This window comes from Brachyhypopomus gauderio, chromosome 7 (assembly GCF_052324685.1).
Source record: "Brachyhypopomus gauderio isolate BG-103 chromosome 7, BGAUD_0.2, whole genome shotgun sequence".
Taxonomy (NCBI): Eukaryota; Metazoa; Chordata; class Actinopteri; order Gymnotiformes; family Hypopomidae; genus Brachyhypopomus; species Brachyhypopomus gauderio.
In genome coordinates, this window is record NC_135217.1 from 26,354,426 (window position 1) to 26,374,924 (window position 20,499).

The 20,499-nt window shown below is 42.8% G+C and overlaps 2 protein-coding genes across 2 annotated transcripts in view; both read left to right on the forward strand.

The window, feature by feature from the left end:
* trpa1b (transient receptor potential cation channel, subfamily A, member 1b) overlaps positions 1-12,679 on the forward strand; it is a 32,011-nt gene extending 19,332 nt beyond the window's left edge. Inside the window, exons 13-28 of the mRNA XM_077010722.1 lie at positions 35-199; positions 2,960-3,074; positions 3,694-3,860; positions 4,007-4,094; positions 4,198-4,257; positions 4,367-4,489; positions 4,813-4,883; positions 7,555-7,708; positions 9,213-9,302; positions 9,591-9,760; positions 10,063-10,192; positions 10,337-10,519; positions 10,788-10,856; positions 10,946-11,053; positions 11,395-11,507; positions 12,204-12,679. Coding sequence (XP_076866837.1) covers positions 35-199; positions 2,960-3,074; positions 3,694-3,860; positions 4,007-4,094; positions 4,198-4,257; positions 4,367-4,489; positions 4,813-4,883; positions 7,555-7,708; positions 9,213-9,302; positions 9,591-9,760; positions 10,063-10,192; positions 10,337-10,519; positions 10,788-10,856; positions 10,946-11,053; positions 11,395-11,507; positions 12,204-12,411 — 2,014 coding nt within the window. The 3' untranslated portion in view covers positions 12,412-12,679. The remainder of the gene's footprint in view (positions 1-34; positions 200-2,959; positions 3,075-3,693; positions 3,861-4,006; positions 4,095-4,197; positions 4,258-4,366; positions 4,490-4,812; positions 4,884-7,554; positions 7,709-9,212; positions 9,303-9,590; positions 9,761-10,062; positions 10,193-10,336; positions 10,520-10,787; positions 10,857-10,945; positions 11,054-11,394; positions 11,508-12,203) is intronic.
* Positions 12,680-17,136: 4,457 nt separating this feature from the next.
* On the forward strand, positions 17,137-19,180 carry msc (musculin (activated B-cell factor-1)). The gene is made up of 2 exons (XM_077012867.1): positions 17,137-17,879; positions 18,354-19,180. Exons 1-2 carry the CDS (start codon positions 17,433-17,435, stop codon positions 18,435-18,437), a joined length of 531 nt encoding a protein of 176 aa, XP_076868982.1. The 5' UTR covers positions 17,137-17,432; the 3' UTR covers positions 18,438-19,180.
* The last annotated feature ends 1,319 nt before the right edge of the window (positions 19,181-20,499 follow it).

Genomic DNA, 20,499 nt, shown 5'->3' on the forward strand with positions numbered 1-20,499 from the left:
AGAAAGTGTTCATAGACTAGAAATCTAATCGCAGGTATGGACGTGTCAACACATGCCAACGACTCCTGGACACCATCACTGATTCTAGGTTGCTGAACGAGGAGGAAGAGAAAGGCCTGACACCGCTCCACCTGGCCTCTAGGGGGGGACATACTAAAGTGGTGGATCTGCTGCTTCGGAGGGGAGCACTGTTTCAGAAGTACGTGACAGCGGCCCTGGGGCCCCCGGCTTACTTCATGACTTACTGCTGAGGTTTACTGCAGTTATTACTGGGACATCTGAATAAGTTTGTGGGAAGTAGCATTGATTCTCAGCTTCAGTTCAGTGCAGGTCAGACCTCTATTGTCCTACAGGGGACAATTTAACACCGTGGCACATAAAACATTAAATACAAATAACATGAGGTCCACGGGAGCAGAAAAACATAAAAACTACAAGAGTGTAATAATCCATAAAAGATGGAGAGAGTTGGAGCCATGAGCAAGTATGGTGGAGTCAGACATGATGGAGTCAGACATAATGGAGTCAGACATGATGGAGTCAGACATGATGGAGTCAGACACAGTGGAGTCAGACATGATGGAGTCAGACACAGTGGAGTCAGACACAGTGGAGTCAGACATGATGGAATCAGACATGATGGAGTCAGACACAGTGGAGTCAGACATGATGGAGTCAGACATGATGGAGTCAGACATGATGGAGTCAGACATGATGGAGTCAAACATGATGGAGTCAGACACAGTGGAGTCAGACACAGTGGTGTTACACACAGTGGAATCACACACAGTGGAATCAGGTCAGAGCAGCACCTCTACTAGTCTTATATTACTATATTACTGTACTATACTACTCTACCATACTACTTTGCTATACTACTCTATATCATGACTCTACTATATCATGGGATTGTCATGCCATGGAGACAGACACACATCATATATGCCGAAAACAAATAACATGCATTAGAAAAAAAAACATCAGCCATTCACAAAACCCGTTATACGAAGACCACTAAAGGCTACAATATAGTATACATGTTATACTAAAGACAATGTGGTTCACATGTTATACTAAAGACTAATATAAAGTATACATGTTATACTATAGACAGCAAGTAGTATGTTAAACTAAAGATGCATGGTAAGCTGTGCAGACACACATCTATATGTCAAAGATGCCATGTGTACAATGTGTCATTACTGATCTTTAGCCTGGTTTTGAAGATATGTAGTAATGCGTTTTGAAGGTGTGTAGTAATGAGTGCTGTGGCTGAGTGCTGTGGCTGAGTGCTGTGGTTGAACACTGTGGTTGAACACTGTGCTTGAGTGCTGTGGTTGAACACTGTGGTTGAACACTGTGGTTGAACACTGTGGTTGAACACTGTGGTTGAACACTGTGGTTGAACACTGTGGCTGAACACTGTGGTTGAGGGAACAACTGGAGAACATATCTAATGGACTGGAACTTCTGCCTCTTCCATTTGGCACAGAAAATGTCATGCCATGCCGGCGTTGGGCGTACTGTAAGAGTAAGATGATATTATGTCATCTGAGATCATCACTGCTGGTCTCCAGGAATGTGCATGGTGTCATTTACATCTCTCTGTTGTGTGGGATCACGTTCTCTTAAGTTAGACTGATTTGTCATTGTTATTCCTGTTATTGACTGTAATATTGTTAGGGCTGACTCGGGTGCCACCCCCTCAGCTACCACAGGAGGGGGCTGCTGAATCAGTACTAGACGGAATAGGCACAATCAGCAGTGATCTGTCACACCTGTTATCCTTGTTATTTAAGGAGGTTTATTGTGACGGATCACTGCTGAATTGTTTTGTTTATGCCATTGCACTTTCAGCCCTTCACTACTCTCTCTGATTATGTGCCCAGTTACAAGGTGTCTCGCCACCTTTCTCTCTTGCTCTTGCTCTCATTTCTCCTTTACTTATTCAAGTCTCTATCTCCTGCGCCAAGCTGTAATCCTTCCCATCAGTTATACTTTTACTTCGGGAAGGGTTTTTTGTTTGTTGCTGAGTTCGCCTGCTGCCAGTTACTTTCCCTGACATCCTTAGTTCTATTTTTACGTGTTGAGTTTTCCGCATCCTTTGAGTTACCTTTATTGTTTTCTCTCGAGTTATTATGGTCGAGTTTTCGTTCTTTTACACGTTGAGTTTATCTGCATTGTTTTGTGTTGGCTTTCCTCCCAAGTTTTTCCTTTGCACTCGTTTAGTTTTTTCGCGTCATGTGTGGTGCTTTTGCTGCGTGTGTGCACATTCCATTCTCTCACTGACTATTGGCTCGACCAATCTAACTGTCAGTGTGGGCCGGCACTCTCTCTTTCTGTTTTTACACACGGCGTATACACGTCTGTACCCCCACGTTACAAATATTCTGTCTACATTATCTTGAAGTCTGTGATTACACCTCTAATATTTTATAATCTGTGACTACACTTCTAATATTCTATAATTTGTGATTATACACCTATGTTTATTTGCAATACTGGTAATGGCATTCCTGTAGTTTAGTAATAGACTGGTTCAAAGGTATCTTAATTTCTGATCTATCTATGCTATTATCTAGGATGCATTCTGTGAACAGATGCCAAGCACTTTCTAAGTCTGGATACGTGTATCTGCTCAACCCCCCACATTTGAATGTAATGCTGCAGATAGAAACTGAATATGTGAAACTATATTTCAGTGATGTCGTACGAATATTTTACTCCAGCATGCATAACAGTTGAATGATCCAGGGTGGCCAGTACTGCAGAGTGTTTGATGATGTCGTCAGGACTGCTAGATACTTATTTTTAGGAAGAAAACCTGGGTAAGGAGCACTGAGCTGATGTCACGACGACTGGCGAGTGATTGATGATGTCACCAGGACTGCTGGATCAAGACTGCTGTATCAGGACCGCTGGGCAAACGGTTTTAGATGTGTGTTGTTTTGCTCTGCAGTGACTATAAAGGCTGGTCATGTTTGCACCATGCGGCAGCTGAAGGCTACACCAAGACCATGGTGATCCTGCTGGCAGCCAACATCAAACTTCTGGACAGCACAGATGAAGATGGGGTATGGGAAGTGTTTACAAACACCTTAGACATGCCAAATGGACATGTGGTATTTACCCGTCCAAATGGTAATACTCTTGTACTGAGTAGTGTTCAGGGTACTACTCCAGAGAGTGTTCACAGTACTACTCTAGAGAGTGGTCAGGGTACTACTCTAGAGAGTGGTCAGGGTACTACTCTAGAGAGTGGTCAGGGTACTACTCCAGAGAGTGTTCACGGTACTACTCCAGAGAGTGTTCACGGTACTACTCCAGAGAGTGTTCACGGTACTACTCCAGAGAGTGTTCACGGTACTACTCCAGAGAGTGTTCACGGTACTACTCTAGAGAGTGTTCAGGGTACTACTCTAGAGAGTGTTCAGGGTACTACTCCAGAGAGTGTTCAGGGTACTACTCCAGAGAGTGTTCAGGGTACTACTCCAGAGAGTGTTCAGGGTACTACTCCAGAGAGTGTTCAGGGTACTACTCTAGAGAGTGTTCACGGTACTACTCTAGAGAGTGTTCACGGTACTACTCTAGAGAGTGTTCAGAGGATTACTCCCATTATTCTTGTGTACTTTGTGAATAGGTCCTGGGTGGGGGGTGTCTCACTTCTGCATGTGTCCACATCCTCTTGAGCAGAATACCGCCTTACACATCGCTGCACGAGAAGGCCACATCAGCGCGGTGATGCTGCTGCTGAATAGCGGTGCTCAGATCACCCTGAGCAAAAATGACACTTCGTTCATGCACGAGGCAGTGAGGAATGGGAGAAAGGATGTTGCCAATGCTGCTATACACAGTGAGAGGTGAGAGAGGGGGACGCGTCCTTTTGGAAACTTTCTCGTCAAACTCCTCGGATCGGCTTCTACTGCGTTGTGTCTGATGTCTTTGCACCATTCTCAGTCTTCTATTTCATTTCACTAGATGCTTTAACGACATTGCTTCATTGCAGATGTACTGAGGCCTTGAGTCTGTATAAACATGGCTCTGGACGGTGTGTAGTTCTTGACTTAATAGAATTTCTCCCAGAGTCCGTCAAGGTCTGTCTGTTCACTTTAAACCTTCTGAAATGTGTCAGACATCAATGCACACTGTACTCCAACACTATTGAAAGGCAATGAAACATCCCCCTGCTTCGTACAGGAACTTCTGGACCTGTCGGTGACGGAGTCAGAACACGATCCCAACAGCGTCGACTACCATGTAAGCTGTAGGCAAACTTCACACTTCAAACAGCACAACATATCAATGCCTTGATGAAACTAATGTTAATGTCATTGGTTCTGTGCTTAATTGTAAACTCGGTTCACAGGTCGCATACACTTTCAAGTGGCTACAAGCTCCAGTGAAGTTCCAGAAGTCCTTAAAGTCCTCCCAGTCCTCTCAGATAGACGGAGACGGAGGTCTCTACATTCAGCCTCTGGCTGCCCTCAATGTGAGCTGCAGTCATGAGTTTCTTTAGACTCACCTCTGCCCAGAGCTAATAACACTTACAGACAACATAACACACTGACAAGTTTCAGAATTTCAAAACAACGATAGCTAGGAAGAGAACGTTTAGGCCTGTGTGTGGGTGGGGCAATGTGTCACCAGTCTGTGTGTGTGTGTGTGTGTGTGTGTGTGTGTGTGCGCATCCTTTAAAAAAAAAAAAAAGCAAAAGTGAAATCCCCTGACACACTCTGGTCAGATTAAACTGACGCATTGTTTGATTAGTTGATTCTGTATTTGATTCAGTTGAATGTCCCCTTGTCTCTCCAGGCGATGGTGCGGTACAACAGACTGGAGCTTCTCAGCCATCCGGTGTGTCAGAAATACTTAGAGATGAAGTGGTGGGTTCACTGCCCCATGCTGTTATTCTATAAGGCATATCCACACCATTACAAAAAAGAGGAAGTGTAGAGGTTTATGAAGAGTAGCCATGAACTGAAAAATCTTATTTAGGAACTGAAAAATCTGATCCAGTATCTTAGGTACTGAGTAAACTGTTCCAGTATCTTAGGTATTGAATAACCTGATACAGTAACTTAGTTACTGAATAAACTTATCCAGTGTCTTAGGCACTGAATAACCTGATCCAGTATCGTAGGTACTGAATAACCTGATACAGTAACTTAGGTACTGAATAAACTTATCCAGTGTCTTAGGCACTGAATAACTTAATCCAGTATCTTAGGTACTGAATAAACTGATCCAGTATCTTTGGTACTGAGTATACCGATCCAGTATCTTTGGTACTGAGTACACTGATCCAGTATCTTTGGTACTGAGTACACTGATCCAGTATCGTTGGTACTGAGTAAACCGATCCAGTATCTTTGGTACTGAGTACACTGATCCAGTATCTTTGGTACTGAGTAAACCGATCCAGTATCTTTGGTACTGAGTAAACCGATCCAGTATCTTTGGTACTGAGTAAACTGATCCAGTATCTTTGGTACTGAGTACACTGATCCAGTATCGTTGGTACTGAGTAAACCGATCCAGTATCTTTGGTACTGAGTAAACTGATCCAGTATCTTTGGTACTGAGTACACTGATCTACTACTCACAGTGTCTGTCTCATTTACATCTTGGTGCTCTTGGTTTAAAGCGTTTAAACTAGGGGTGGGACACGATTTAAAAAATTAATCAAATTAATCGGAAGCTTTGTAATTAATTAATCGAAATTAATCGCATTTTAATCGCATTTCAGTATTTAACATGAGAAATATTTATTTAAGTTTGAATGATGAATGAATCAATGAACATAAGCATAAACTTCAACATCTTGTTTATTTTTCCACCAGTCTACTACACAGACTGTGACAGGCGGTGTGAGCAACTGAAAAGGAAGCGATCACGCCAAGTCTCAGAGAAAAAGGATGGTTTAATAGAAAGTGTGCAAACCAAAACCCATGCAAAAGATCCAAATTAAGGATATAATGACCAGCGGTCAACTGGTACAAAGACAAGACATATAGGCAAACAAACGACCCTCAGGTGAGACGGATCACGGGCTCCGCCCACCTGAGGGCATGACATGACGTCACCAAACAACAACAACAACAGCCGCTGTGGACAGAGGCGGTCGGTAGGGGGCCGCCTCACCGTGACACAGACCAATAGATGAGTGCAGAAAACAGTTCAGAACACTGGAAATTCTGACCAAAAATGTTGTTTAATTTTGGGAGTTTTGCTCAGGATATTGGAAGAATTGAAGAAAATCAGAAGATGTTTTTAATACCATTTTAAATGGTATATTTTTCTTTAATTTCCCAGGCCTCTGCTACAGACATCTCCATAGTGCCTAGAAGTGGTCTTCTGCATGCTCAAAGCAAATGACTGGATCTTCATCATCTATAGATTCATCATCTATGAGCTGTCACACCAAGATAATTCTTGTTGCTAACAGAGGTCCAGTGATCCCCAGTCAGAGCCACATTTGTGGCGCTCTTCACAATAACCTGTTTTACTTCCCTTTCCTCATCATACAGCTGCTGGATTTTCTTCGACATTGTCTTTCTGGACGGTAGTTCGTAACTTGCATCAGTTGACGCGATGTGCAGCGCTTCTTGTAAGCCTTTATCTTCGACCACAGAGAGCGATCAACTCTGCAAATAATGTGACGCGTCATGTTTAAACGCGTGCGGAGTCGCACGCTACGGTCACTCGCGAAAGTTTAATCCAGTCTTAATGGTCAAATGAAGGTCATTTAAAAACCAGGACGCCCTGGACCGGATGTGAAATACGGACATGTCCCGGGAAATACGGACGTTTGTTCACTCTATCGTACTAGGAATACATTTATCAGCTAAGTTATCATTACTGACCTGCGCGTTAGCCCCAACATGTTTTGCGTTGAGGTGGTAACGAAGGGTGGAAGTGCTCCTGTGATAAGCGAACTCCTTCCTACATAAAGTGTAAATAACACTTTGTACTTCCATCGGGAAGTTTCTTATATTTAAATTTCCCATCCACCAGCGTAGCCTCTTCAGTCATCTCCATCATACTCATCTTATTGTGCATCCATATATTCTGTATGTCTGGAACTCGTGCACGGAGAAACATTCCACGGTGCAAAAGTGTCTCATGCGTTAAATGCGTTAATTTTTTTAGTGCGTTAATTTTCCTGTAATTAATTAATCGAAATTAACGCGGTAAAGTCCCACCACTAGTTTAAACTTCACAGACAACTGAATAAAATAATATTTTTACATCTTTTTCTTTATGCTTTTGTTAACTCTAACACATCTAGAGTATGTGTAATGAACACTAACATTCCCAGAATGTGTTTATCTCCAATATAATATATCCACAGTACCTGTGTTTATCTCTGGTGTGTTAACTGGCCAGTGTTAAACTGTAGTGTATGTAACTGATGGTCATGTGTTCCGATTGGTCACATGTTCTGATAGTCATGTGTTCTGATTTTTATGTGCTGTTATGTGTTCTGATGGTCATGTGTTGGTTATGTGTTCTGATTGGTTGTGTGTTCTGATAGTCATGTGTTCTTATTGGCAGGAAAGCATATGGAAGCAAAGCTCATTTACTCAATCTAGCTATTTACTTGCTTGGCCTCCTGCCACTCACGTACCTCATCATCAACCTGAAGCCAACCCAGAACGTCTCTACCAATGGCACGGCCATCACCACGGAGCCCACTTCCTTCCGCACGGTATGGGGTTATTGATAATCAGGAGTATGTGAAGTTATGGCTGGCTGAATACAGCTGGGTTTAGCTGTCCTCTCAGTACCACTGTGAACTCATGCTGTAAGAGCCCAATCCAGGGCTGGGTGGTCTGCTAGACCGCTTTCAGCCACCAGAGGGAGACACGGAGAACAACATGACACACCTCACACACCTGGCAGCATCCCTATTACGCATGCATACCTTATGAATATGACTTCACATAATTTTTAAATAACATTTCTTGACCTTTGGCTGTGTCTACAGAAATGCCATCATCAAGAAATTTCTTATTTTACATACGTTTAAATATACTTACATGGGCCAAGCTAAGAGCTAGCCTTCTGCTAGGCTGCATTTGGCCACCAGAGGGAGACACAGAGTGGCTGTGAGGTAATTGGGGTAATCATTCACACCTAACCCTGCATTAGATCTAGAGTGACAGTCCTAATCCCTCATTGGATCTAGAGAGACCTTGGGGGCATTCCACTTCCACCTTCATCATGACTCCACCCTAAATCACACATACATATATCCAGCTCTCAGTTTTGAGGTATTTAGCAATGCAACACTTCATTTTAAGGCAGATGTCTCCATGTCCTGTGTCCAAACTGAACTGCTGAAGGTGAACTTTTAGGTTAACCAGGTTGGTAAGCAGCTCTCTAATGGCCACTGCACATCATGTCTTTGTGCAGGCAGTACTACACCTTTTCATGTTCTTAAGGGGATGGTGCTTCAACAGCAGCTTTTGCATGGGACACATTGGTCTGGTTGTACTAGACCAAAGATATTCATATTAGCACTGTTGACATAATTACTCCACTTAACACATGCATGAAAGGAAGGAGTAGGAAAACACAAAGGATCTTGGGTCCACTAGTGATGTCTGATGTCCTCCTACCCTTCTCATATATACCTCATTAGTCACGCGTGGTAGAGCAGAATGACCCGTGACCTTGGTGACCAGAGTCTCTGTAACGAGCCCATTTTAGGTGCCATTATTCATAACGTCCTTCATAATCGCCTCCTTTATGTTCCATTTGTATTGTCACTATCGTTGTGAACTGAGCTCTATTTATCAAGCTCATTCCTATGGCTAGCACGATCCTTGGCAAACTCCCTTTAATCTACTGATACAATTATTTGTCTTAATGTAACACCGTTTAGTTCAAAGAATAGACTGTTCCGTTAAACTGCTGACACAATCGCAGTAATCCTGCAATTATTGAATGCAACTGCCAAACACCTTTCCTCTGTAGTACAAGCAATATTTAGACCATTACAGCCAGTGATTTAAACCCATATACAGTGTTCCTTCTGACAGGACGGGCATTAGTGCATGCTGGCCTTTATACCAAATGGGTGTTTACATCATTCATTTTTTCTTTATCTACAAATGGAACATTCTTGAACTCTGGTGCATATGGCTGAATATTCCTAATGTCATAATGATTAAGTAAATAATCTTTCTGTCTGTATGTCTCTCCTTCAGCAAAGCTACATGGTGTCTTACTGCATAATCATGGTCCTTGTCATGAACGTGTATGCCATTTGTAAAGAGATTATACAGATGGCTCAGCAGGTAAGAATCATTTCATCACTTCCTTTGTTGCCCTCTGACATAAATTCTCTACTCGCACACTGCAGTGTTTCAGAACACTCTCACACTGTAGTGTTTCAGAACACTCTCACACTGCAGTGTTTCAGAACACTCTCACACTGCAGTGTTTCAGAACACTCTCACACACTGCAGTGGTTCTGAACACTCTCACACACTGCAGTGGTTCTGAACACTCTCACACACTGCAGTGGTTCTGAACACTCTCACACACTGCAGTGGTTCTGAACACTCTGTCCTTTTGCCCTCCAGCGGCTGAATTATTTCATGGACTCAACGAACTTGCCAGACTGGAGCACAGCACTGTGTTCGCTGGTCTTCGTGGTGCCGCTGTGCGTCGGCGTGGAGGGCGTGTGGCACTGGCAGGCAGGCGCCCTGGCCATCCTCTACGCCTGGATCAACTTCCTGCTCTATTTCCAGAGGTGCAGCACAAGATTCATTGGATTCAAAGGATTGAACTTAATTCAATGAATTTTTTAACTCAATAAATTTTACATCAATGGTAATATTTGAGGAAATGGAATCACAAAGGCACTGGTAATAAAGTGTCATAGTGTATGAATATTGCATGTGCACCTTTGAGTTAGTTCTGATCTTCTATGAGTCACTTGTTATGTTTGTAACAGTGTGTGTTGTTAGTGTAGTCTGTGTGTTCAGTGAGCATTGGACTCCTGTGTGTTCAGTGGACTCCTACAGTGGCCTTCCTGCCGTGTCTTTCTGGCAGGTTTGAGCGGTTTGGTATTTATGTGGTCATGTTTGGGGAGATCATGAAGACATTTATCAGCATTGCCATCCTCTTTGTCTTCCTCTTGCTGGCTTTTGGTTTGTCCTTCCACGTCCTCATGCTTCACCGCGTATGTCCCCACACACACTCACATGCATGAATACACACTGACACACACACACAGACGCTCTCTCTGTCTCCCATACACACAAACACACACAAGGCCAATGTTCACTGCAATGTCGCGCTGTTTACCATTGCTGTGTCTCACCAGGAGGAGTTCAGCTCCATCAGCCTCTCTGTGGCACAGATCTTTGTGATGACTGTCGGGGAGCTGAACTACCAGAATGCTTTTCTGGAGGCCTACGAGCGTGGCCGGCTGGCCTTCCCAGAGATCACCTATTACACCTTTGTGATGTTTGTCCTTACCATGCCTATCCTCCTCATGAACCTAATGGTAATGAAGCCCCATGCCACATTTCTGTGAACTTCCTGTTAGTACTGCAGCTAGGAGTGCATCGGTCCCAGATGGGTTCTGGGGGTGTTTATTGGTCCCAGATGGGTTCTGGATGTGTTTAATGGTCTCAGATGGGTTCCGGGTGTGTTTATTTGTCCTAGACGGGTTTTGTATGTGCTTATTAGTCCCAGACGGGTTGTGTGTGTGTGTATTAGTCCCAGACTGGTTCTGTGTGTCCATATCAGTCCCAGACGGGTTCTGTTTGCAGATCGGTTTGGCAGTGGGAGACATCGCAGAAGTACAGAGAAACGCAGCGCTGAAGAGAATCGCGATGCAGGTGCACCAAACATCAACAGCAGCGCTAACAGATGTTTCAGCATGTTTGTGTTACGTTTGATCATGTGTGTTACTGTTATTGTCACACAGATCGATCTTCATACTACCCTGGAAGAGAAACTACCCTACTGGTTCCTGAACAGAGTGGATAAACCCAACATTGTCGTCTACCCAAACAGGAAGTGTGCCAAGATTGCTGTTAGTAACTGTCACTTCTAAATCTATTCTTCATAATTAGAGCAATGTTAATTCTAAATTACCATACCATTAAGAAATCTACACCCAAAATAATCAGAAGTTTACAGTGATTTACTGGCAACCTTGATGGTTTTAAAATTGAAATTTTTTAAGATTGTACCATAAAATTATTTGAATTGGTCAACAGATGTCAGACTGCTTTGTTGTCTAGTATGAAGCATCAAATAATAATTTTATTCTACCTAAATTTGTATTGATTTGACTGTGCTCCTATAAAAGCAAAAACGGTTATAGGTGTTACTGTTTGCCATGATCCATCTGCACCGGTTCTGATGTTGCAGGGTATGGTGAAGGAATTCTGGAACTGGGAGAAAAGAAGTCAAATGAAGTCTCATCGCGCTCCCACTCAGCAATGCAGCTCTCTGCAGAGGGACATTATGAAGCAGAAACACAGGTGCTAGTGCACAACACTTTAATCCCACCAGTTACCCTACTGAACCACACCATGCTAGCAAATGATTCCTAGCAGTACGGTTATGGTCATTGATAAACAGCTAATAATAACCTCTGACTGACAGAGAAATGACGGAGTCATATATACAGTGTAGTGGTCCATATACACAGCGTAGTGGGTTTAGTGGTACTGAAATATGTGGCACCTTTTTGTTGTTTTCTGTTCGTGATAGTGGATGAAACAGTGTTTGAGCAACCCCTAGTGGTAATTAAGAATATTGCACAAAACAACAATCATTTTCATTCATGCTTTAATTTTAAATATGGGAACAATGTAAAAACAACACGTGAAACAATTAAAATGACAAACATAAAATTATATTTAAAGCTAAACAATTAGCACAGGGAAGCAGATTAGTGGAAATTAAACCTAAAGCAGAATTAAATGAGAAACAAAAGCCAGATTACAAGTGTACCTTTTATGCATAAAACATATTTCACTTTAATGATTTCATATCAAGATGTCCTGATAAGTGTTTATCAATAAGCCATTTATAGTGAATATACCAAACTGAAACCTCCAGATGTAGCATTATGAACTCCCAAGCAGAATCATTAGTGATCAGAGGCCATTTTACGAGTATGGGTCCCTTCAGAGGAGGAGGAGACTGACTACCATGTGTCTGTGTTCTGGAAGGCTGAAGGAGATCTCGGCGGTGCTGGACAAGCAACACACTCTCCTAAAGCTCATCATCCAGAAGATGGAGATCAGTACCGAGGCTGATGAGCATGACGGCCCTCAGGACCAACAGCCTCTGTCCCGCACCGCCTCCGCCAGCACCCCTGCCCGCTCCAAATGGGTCCCGCTGGTGCGAGCCCTCAAGGCCAAGAAGTGCCACACGTGACGATGTTACGTCAGATGCCATTACTCTGTAGTAGACTTCAAACATTGTCTGAAACATAGCATGATATACAAAATAATCTAATGTCATGTTTGAAATCTTTCTGCATATATATTTTAAAGTAATGATCTTGCTTACTTGCTCTATTAGCTATTTCATATTTAGTCAAACTATACGTGTTGTGTGAAATGTTTTGTTTATGTGGTCTGCATGTTTTCATTGTATTTTAGATGCTTATAAAATGAAACAAAAATGAAAAAAAGAGAAACTCAAATGACTCAAATGCCTGGTATTTGATTTATATGAGCCACTGTTGTTATAATGTTTTATCTGGCTGCTGAGTCTAGTATCAGACCAGATCTGTGAATGTCACATTGCAAGACTGTCCTTAACATCACTGAACACACATGTAACCCCGTATGACTACGACACTATGACTGAGGCTTAATTTGTAATGTACGGCCATTCAAAGTACAGCCTTGGCAGGACACAGAGAGTGTGTTTTGCATCATGCTATATGAAGAATTCTACATCTACCGCATACACCAGAATGTTACCCCCATCAATCGGAGCTCGCTTCAGAAGTGAAATAATTTCCCACTTGCTGGATATCACAGCATGGAAGTCTCTGTAATAGCAAATGATAAACTCATCATGACCACAGAGCAAGCGCACTGAGTTAGCATGATGCTAATATATGTGGCAGGGGCCATAACTCATTTCTTTGTTAATAAATCCACAGCAAACAGAGATGTAATACTCGTGAGGACACCGTTCGACTAAATCAATGTGTTGATCAGGCTGAGAATGGCGATTTCACACCCCGCAACAACGTTCCTCTCATGTGCACCTGCACTCAAGGATCACCATAAAAACGGCTTTGTGACTGCGCCCGCTTGTGATGGGATGTAACAAACTGGATTATGTAAGTCGTACGCTCAGATGTGATTTGGAAGTTGTCCAAGACCAAACAGTGTTGAGCTCTAACTTCTGTCATTATGAATAAGAGCCAGACTTTCTCTCTAAGCACTGGTAGATTGCATAAACAACCACACACACACACACATGCTCTCTCTCTCTCTCTCTCTCTCTCTCTCTCTCTCTCTCTCTCTCTCTCTCTCTCTCTCTCTCTCTCTCTCTCTCTCTCTACATATTGTGTAGGGTTTGAAATTAAGATTCATTTTCTCCATTATCTTTTTCATGGCAAGAAGCAAACAGTTCAGAACCAATACAGGACTGTCAAACAGTTCAGAACCAACACAGGACTGTGATAAACAGTTCAGAACCAGTTCAGGGCTGTGTTAAACAGTCTATAAGGACCAGTACAGGGCTGTGTTAAACAGTTTATAACCAGTATAGTGCTGTATAATAAGGGCCAGAACACTCTTGAGGATGTTGTATACACTTCAGGGCTATATTGCACTCTTCAGAGCTGCCGCTCACTCCTCGGGGCTATATCACACTCTTCAGAACTGTTGCTCACTCTTCAGGGCTATATCACACTCTTCAGAGCTGTTGCTCACTCTTCGGGGATGGAGTGCCTGAGTTTTTGTTGATTTTAAAGTCTTTTACGCATTTATGACTCATTTGGATTTCATGGTTTGAGTGTCTGTGTCTGAATGCAGCTGAAATGCAATTAAAGTAGCGTAACGACAGTATAGTTATTACTGCAGAACCTGACACGAACACAACACATTTACCACATAACCATGACTTTGAATATGTTCAACCTCTCTGTGCCAGACCACTAGTCAAGGTCAGTTCAGTCCTCATGGTGAGTTGATTTTAGTGATGAGGAGGCTGCAGTAAACCAGTGAACCAGCTCCCACTGAATCTCCCACTGAAACTCCCACTGGTGTTTTGATGCTGCTACACACCATTTGTTTTATGCTGCAGCTGTGAGCTTATGGTGACCATGGGAACCAAGCCTGGAAGAACGCTGATGTCACTGTCTTGCACCTGTCCCCCAATTCAGAGAGAGAGAGAGAGAGAGAGAGCTAGAGAGAGGGAGAGAGAGGTAGAGGTAGAGAGGGGGAGAGAGGAGGTAGAGGAGAGCTACACAGTGCATGACCCTTAACGCACTTAATGACAGACGATGTCGCGTTTCTCATGCCTGGCCTGGTTCACACAGTGGTGGTGGTGTCTCCCACCCCATGATTCCCACATAATTAGAGGTTACATGGAAACTTTGGAATTACCTACATTTGTTATTGTTAATCCACTAATTACTGCTGCAAATCCTGGCAAACTAAAACGTATCCACCTGCTACACGGTCCCTAGAGTCTTCACAACACAAACTGAAGATCTTTGGATGTCTTGGTCATGCCAGACTGTGTTATGCTGTTTCCACTAACCACGTCCACATGTCAGGCACAGGTCCCTGCCCAGCCTCAGCATCCACCCACCGACACGTTCGTCCGATTCCCTCACAGCACATGCAGCTGATGTACGGTTTTCATGTGAAACTGTTTAGCACTGCTGGATTAAGAGCAGTATGAGAGTTTGGCCTTGGATTAAGGAGCATTCCTGACCTATGACAGTCAGGGAAATGTGAGAGATCCTGAGTTACATTCCTCATCCCAGACAGGAGAGCGCAGGTCAGAACCGCTGCGGACTGGAAGTTTTAGAACCGCAGTGAATCATTTTACGGACACCGCCAGTTGTTACGAATATCCTGCAGGTCTTATGGTTCTGTGCCCAAGGTCAAAGTGCTGTACAGCGAAATAAACCACAGAAACTCAAGCATGTTCACATATTGTTACGTTCCACCCCACATATGTTCATCTGAACATGGCCAGCGGATGACATCAGCTCAGGCGCTGCAGAACCGGGTGCTATCGGAGAGCGTGGCAGGCCCAGATGCAGCAGTAAAGCACCATACATAATCAACCCTCCAGCCCCACAAGCCTGCTCTACGCCACTAACACAGCCTGCAGGTCAGCTGCGCTGCCTGGAGACCTGCACTGTAATATCAAATCTAGATTTCACACTCACCAGCAGAGGATCTACACTAGAGCAGATCAGATTCACTGGAAATGGCGTTGGGTCCTGAGAACATTTAACTGGTGGGAACTATATACCCCCCTTATTCTTTGTCTCTGTGAGCGTGTACTAGCCTTTTACACATTACACACCATACATGCACACAGCACAGGTGCTGAAAGACATCTGTCCAAAATACGCTGCTTCTTTGGAAACCTTTTGTCCCACACTGAAGATACACATTTACCTACAGTACATCAGTGCTACTACATTACTACTGGTATCTTCTTCAGTCACAACAGAAGAGATCTTACCGTGGAGTAATTGTCGATGCATAAGATTTTAAGATTAGACCATTATACTAAGCCTTTCAGAATTTCAAAGTGCTGTCAGAGTGCATCAGGCTCCTCTCATGTTATTAACAGCAGCCTTCAGCTTGGCAGCTGATGGATGGTGGAAGGAGATGTTAGCTAAAAGTCCTGGGGGCATCTGTGACTCACAAACTTACTCACGGACATTCTGTTACTTACAAACATTCTATTACTCACAAAGTTTCTCACAAACATTCTGTTACTCACAGACCTACTCACAAACATTATTTTAGTCACAAACCTTCTCAAAAAACATTGTTACTCACAAACTTGCTCACAAGCATTTTGTTACTCACAAACCTACAAATATTATTTTACTCACAAACATTCTGTTCCTCACAAACTTACTCAGAAACATTCTGTGACTCATAAATGAGTCCAATAATTGTGAAAATGGTCCTAATTTATCTTCATGATAAAAACATCAGACATAAAAGAACAGTTTTATCACAGTTCCCCAAAACATGGCCCCATTTGTGCTTTTGACAACCCAAATAATAACAATCACTGAAAATCACTAAATAATAGCTGATAGCTGAAAACTGCTTTGGACTGATGGGATGTATTACAAAGGACCCAAAAAAATTTGGTGTGGTTACTGATTCCAAATCAGAATTGATTCCAGTGTTTGTACCTGTTTTTGTGCTCCTGTGTGCCTCTCTGCAGGTTTCCTTGCTGATAACATTTGTATTTTGCTAAAGTGTGATGTGGGGTAGTAAGTCTGGGTGGCAGTTGTGACCCCCCTATCTCAGAGTCATCTGCCCGTCTCTGCCATGCTACAGATGCAGGGTCCCGTGCTGACAGCTGGGCTGGTGCGTGGGAATCTGTCCAGAACTGCAGAAACCCAACACCTCTGAGAAATGAGCTGAGCCACAGGAGCCTTTGAGAAAGCTTTCAGACGTTTCTATTAGCTTAAGTGCATTTGTGGACAGTGCAGTAGGAGAGCTGATGATGGGCCTGGTCTACATCTACACATTCACTTTTATTTCTCAGCTGGAGTACCTATACAGTGTGTTCACGCCTCACTTTGCTGTTGAAAAAACAAAACAAAACTGTAAACATTTCCTTCCTCACCAGTAATATGAATGAAAACAGCATGCATGCTTTCAACTCTGTTTACCCCAAAATATGCTCCTTGCGTCTCAGGACATTTTTAGGTTTTCTGTCTGGTGCTTCTGTGAAAGACTTTCCCCTACATACTGCGGTAGTCTGACATCACCACTCACCTCTTCCCTTTCTGCTGACAGGGCTTATGTTCAGGCCTAGCCAAGACATCGCTGTTTTGAGAAAAGGGGGTGTGTACACCCCGTTGAACACCACCACAGAGCCCCGACGTTTAAATCTGGGGGCTGAATGAAGGAGCAACGTCTCATTTGGAAAGCTCACGTAGCAGAGAGGATAAAGACAGTATAAGCTTGTGTTTCTAGCAAACCTTTTTCTTTGCATTCTAGGATATTACTTGCTTAAACACTTGCTTTTATTTATATTTTACACAACACGCTTTGGGCTCTTAACACTTTTGTATGATTTTTTACGTGGTGTTTTCTAAGAATAACATCACTGAGGGGAATTTAGTGAGGAGAGTTTAGTGAGGGGAGTTTAGTGAGGGGAGTTTAGGGAGAGAAAACTGTTCTCGTACGTCTTTGCTCTGCAGGGCAGGTGCAGTCGAGATGTCCACCGGTTCTGTGAGTGATGCTGAGGACATTCTGGAACTTTCCCTGGCGCCCGGCGACGCTCGCTCTCAAAGTTCCATGCGGCACAGGGCAGCGGATGCGCTTTTTTCCTCTCTGGAGAATTCCGAAGACGAGTTCAGCAACGACGACAGTTTTGAAAGAAAAAGCAAACAACAGCGGCCCGGATCCACCAGCAAGGGTCTGAAGAGGCCGAAGGACGGAAGACAGTCCCAGCGCCACGCCGCTAACGCCAGGGAAAGAGCCCGTATGAGTGTGCTGAGCCAAGCCTTCTCCAGACTGAAGACCAGTCTGCCCTGGGTCCCAGCAGACACGAAACTGTCCAAACTGGACACCCTGCGACTGGCATCCAGCTACATATCTCATCTCAGACAGCTGTTACAAGAGGACAGATATGAGAGGTCCTTTGTACACCCTGTAAATTTGGTATGAGTGAGTGTTTTCCCAGTTTTATCGCAAACCTTTGTTTTATGCTTCAAAGTGGAGCGCTCAACATTTAAGTCAGAAACAATTAGTTTCTGATTAGTTAGAAACCACTGATCATTTGGCATCTCGTTAGTGAATTTAACATTTGAAAAGACATTTCACAATCTTTTTTTTTTTACTTAAGCATCTTAGAACTTCTAAAATATCTTCAGTATTTTAAGCCTAAATAAATCATGTCTACATGTCTAAGGTCTTATTTGTTGTTATTGAACCTTTGTTTGTAGTGCTGATTATGTTGTTATTGGATCTTTTGTACTGTTGATTGTGTTGTTATTGGATATTTGTTTGTAGTGTTGATTGTGTTGTTACTGAGTCTTTGTTTGTAGTGTTGATTTTGTTGTTATTGGATCTTTGTAGTGTTGATTGTGTTATTTTTATACTCTAAGTTGTTTGTTTGTTTGTTGATGTCCACAGACCTGGCCTTTCATGGTCTCAGGAAGACCAGAGGACTCCAAAGAGATTTCAGCAGCAGTCAGACTGTGTGGGGCCACAGCATAGATGTGCTCTCTCTCTTTCTCTCTCTCTCTCTCTCTCTCTCTCTCTCTCTCTCTCTCTCTCTCTCTCTCTCTCTCTCTCTCTCTCTCTCTGTGTCTCTCTATATGTGTGTGTGTGTGTGTGTGTGTGTGTCTCTCCCTCCAGCAGTATTCTCAGAGGAGCTACATTCTCTCGTTTTCTTATAAAATTAAGTCTACACCTGCTCCAGGGACGTGGCATCAGTGATATTGCTTGTTGTCAATTCAGTATATCGTAACATGAAATTGCCATACAACTATTCAAGCCATCAGACTGCATTCAGAATTGTTCATTTGTTGGTTTGTGTCACTGGGTATTCCTGGGCAGCTCTCCTTGTATGTATGTATGTTGTTTATAACATCCTATAAACAAATGTAATTAGCATGACATAGCAGTGCAGATGTAGGAGTTAGCTTGTGTGTTTTACTCTTATGGAAAATGAGAAGGGTGTTTCGGATAACTGTGTGACTTTGAAGTTTCATCAATATTTGGTTAAAGCCAGTTTTGTCATGTGTGTACATCCCTGAGGGAATAAGGCACGTATTCACCTTCCAGCTAGCATTTAAATGGTTGTATTACACTTCCTGTGGTAATGTAAATGGCACCTCATGTGGAAGGGACCATTTTAATATAAGCACAATTGTTCACTGTAAGAAAACACTTGTTTATTTATATTGCATTATAAAAGTTTGATTTGCCTGGAAATGAAATAGTTTGAAGTTTGAAGTTCAGCTGTCTGTAGACTACAAATATGGATTAAAAAGAAATATATTTTTGTCTTCTATACTCTTTGTTTTTTTAATTGGTTCTCCATATATTGTGGTCCATTCACATTAATATTACATTTAATTAAATGGGACATACATTGAGTGTTTGGGACTATTAGACCATTGGGTCTATTGGGTATTTAGGGCTATTAGAGCATTGGGTGTTTAGGGGCATTAGAGCATTGGGTGTTTGGCACTGTTAGAGGATGGTTGGATCAAAACGTTTTTGTTGCCAGATAGATATTGTCAGTTACAAATTGTAAGATGTATAGAATGCACATTTCCAACCCTAGTTTAAGCCATATATGTTATAAGAGGAGGAATATACCATAGACTAATATTTTCTGTCTGTATTTGATCCAATCCAATCTCATTCACGATACACATATTTTAGAGCTAGTCAATCAGTATTGTAAAGGGATTTTCGCATCATACATTTTAAACACATATACTTTGTTGATTTTGCAATTTGGAATCTTGTTCTTTCAAAGCAAAAGCTAGATGCTAGGACCCAGAGGATGGTTCCTGATGGTCACCTCCGTCAGTCATCTAGCACTCCTCTGTCTGGGGGAGGAGCAGGCTGCGGGAAGCTGTATGTGTCTGACAAAGCCCCTGACCTCCTGGGGGAGAACGTCTCACGGGACCCCTTCAGTGTTCTGGGAAACTAACTGCCCGACAGCTGCAGTGCTGCTCAGATGTGATGAGAAGTCCATCTCCCTCTCGCTCAGCTCTTTCCAGAGAGGAAACTCTGTTCTAATTACCATAGGAGGGTTTTCGGGCTTGGGTCCAAATTCACACAAACCAGATCAAAGATTCTTCAGGTCAGTGTTACAGTGCAGGAACGGGATAACACCATATAAGCTACTTCTGCTGCCTCGTCTTTGAGTTGTGATTTGAAGTTCAAAGTGATTCATCAAGTGCTCTGTTTAGTCTACTCCATCTGAAAACTTAAAAGAGTACGATGAAAACAGATGAGGACAGAGATGAGGACAGAGATGAAGACAGAGATGAGAACGGACATGAGAATGGAGATGAGAATGGAGATGAGAACAGATGAGAACAGATGCGAACAGAGATGAGGATAGAGATGAGAACAGAGATAATAACGGAGATGAGAACAGATGATAACAGAGATGAGAACAGAGATGAGAACTGAGATGAGAACAGAGGACAGAGATGAGAACAGAGATGAGGACAGAGATGAGAACAGAGATGAGAACAGAGATAAGAATGGAGATGAGAATGGAGATGAGAACAGAGAAGAGCACAAACATGAGAAC

Bases quoted from the DNA above. Each gene is read 5' to 3' on its own strand.
- msc (XM_077012867.1), top strand. From the start codon at position 17,433: ATGTCCACCGGTTCTGTGAGTGATGCTGAGGACATTCTGGAACTTTCC. The intron at 17,880-18,353 runs GTATGAGTGAGT...TGATGTCCACAG, and splicing joins TTGTACACCCTGTAAATTTG to ACCTGGCCTTTCATGGTCTC.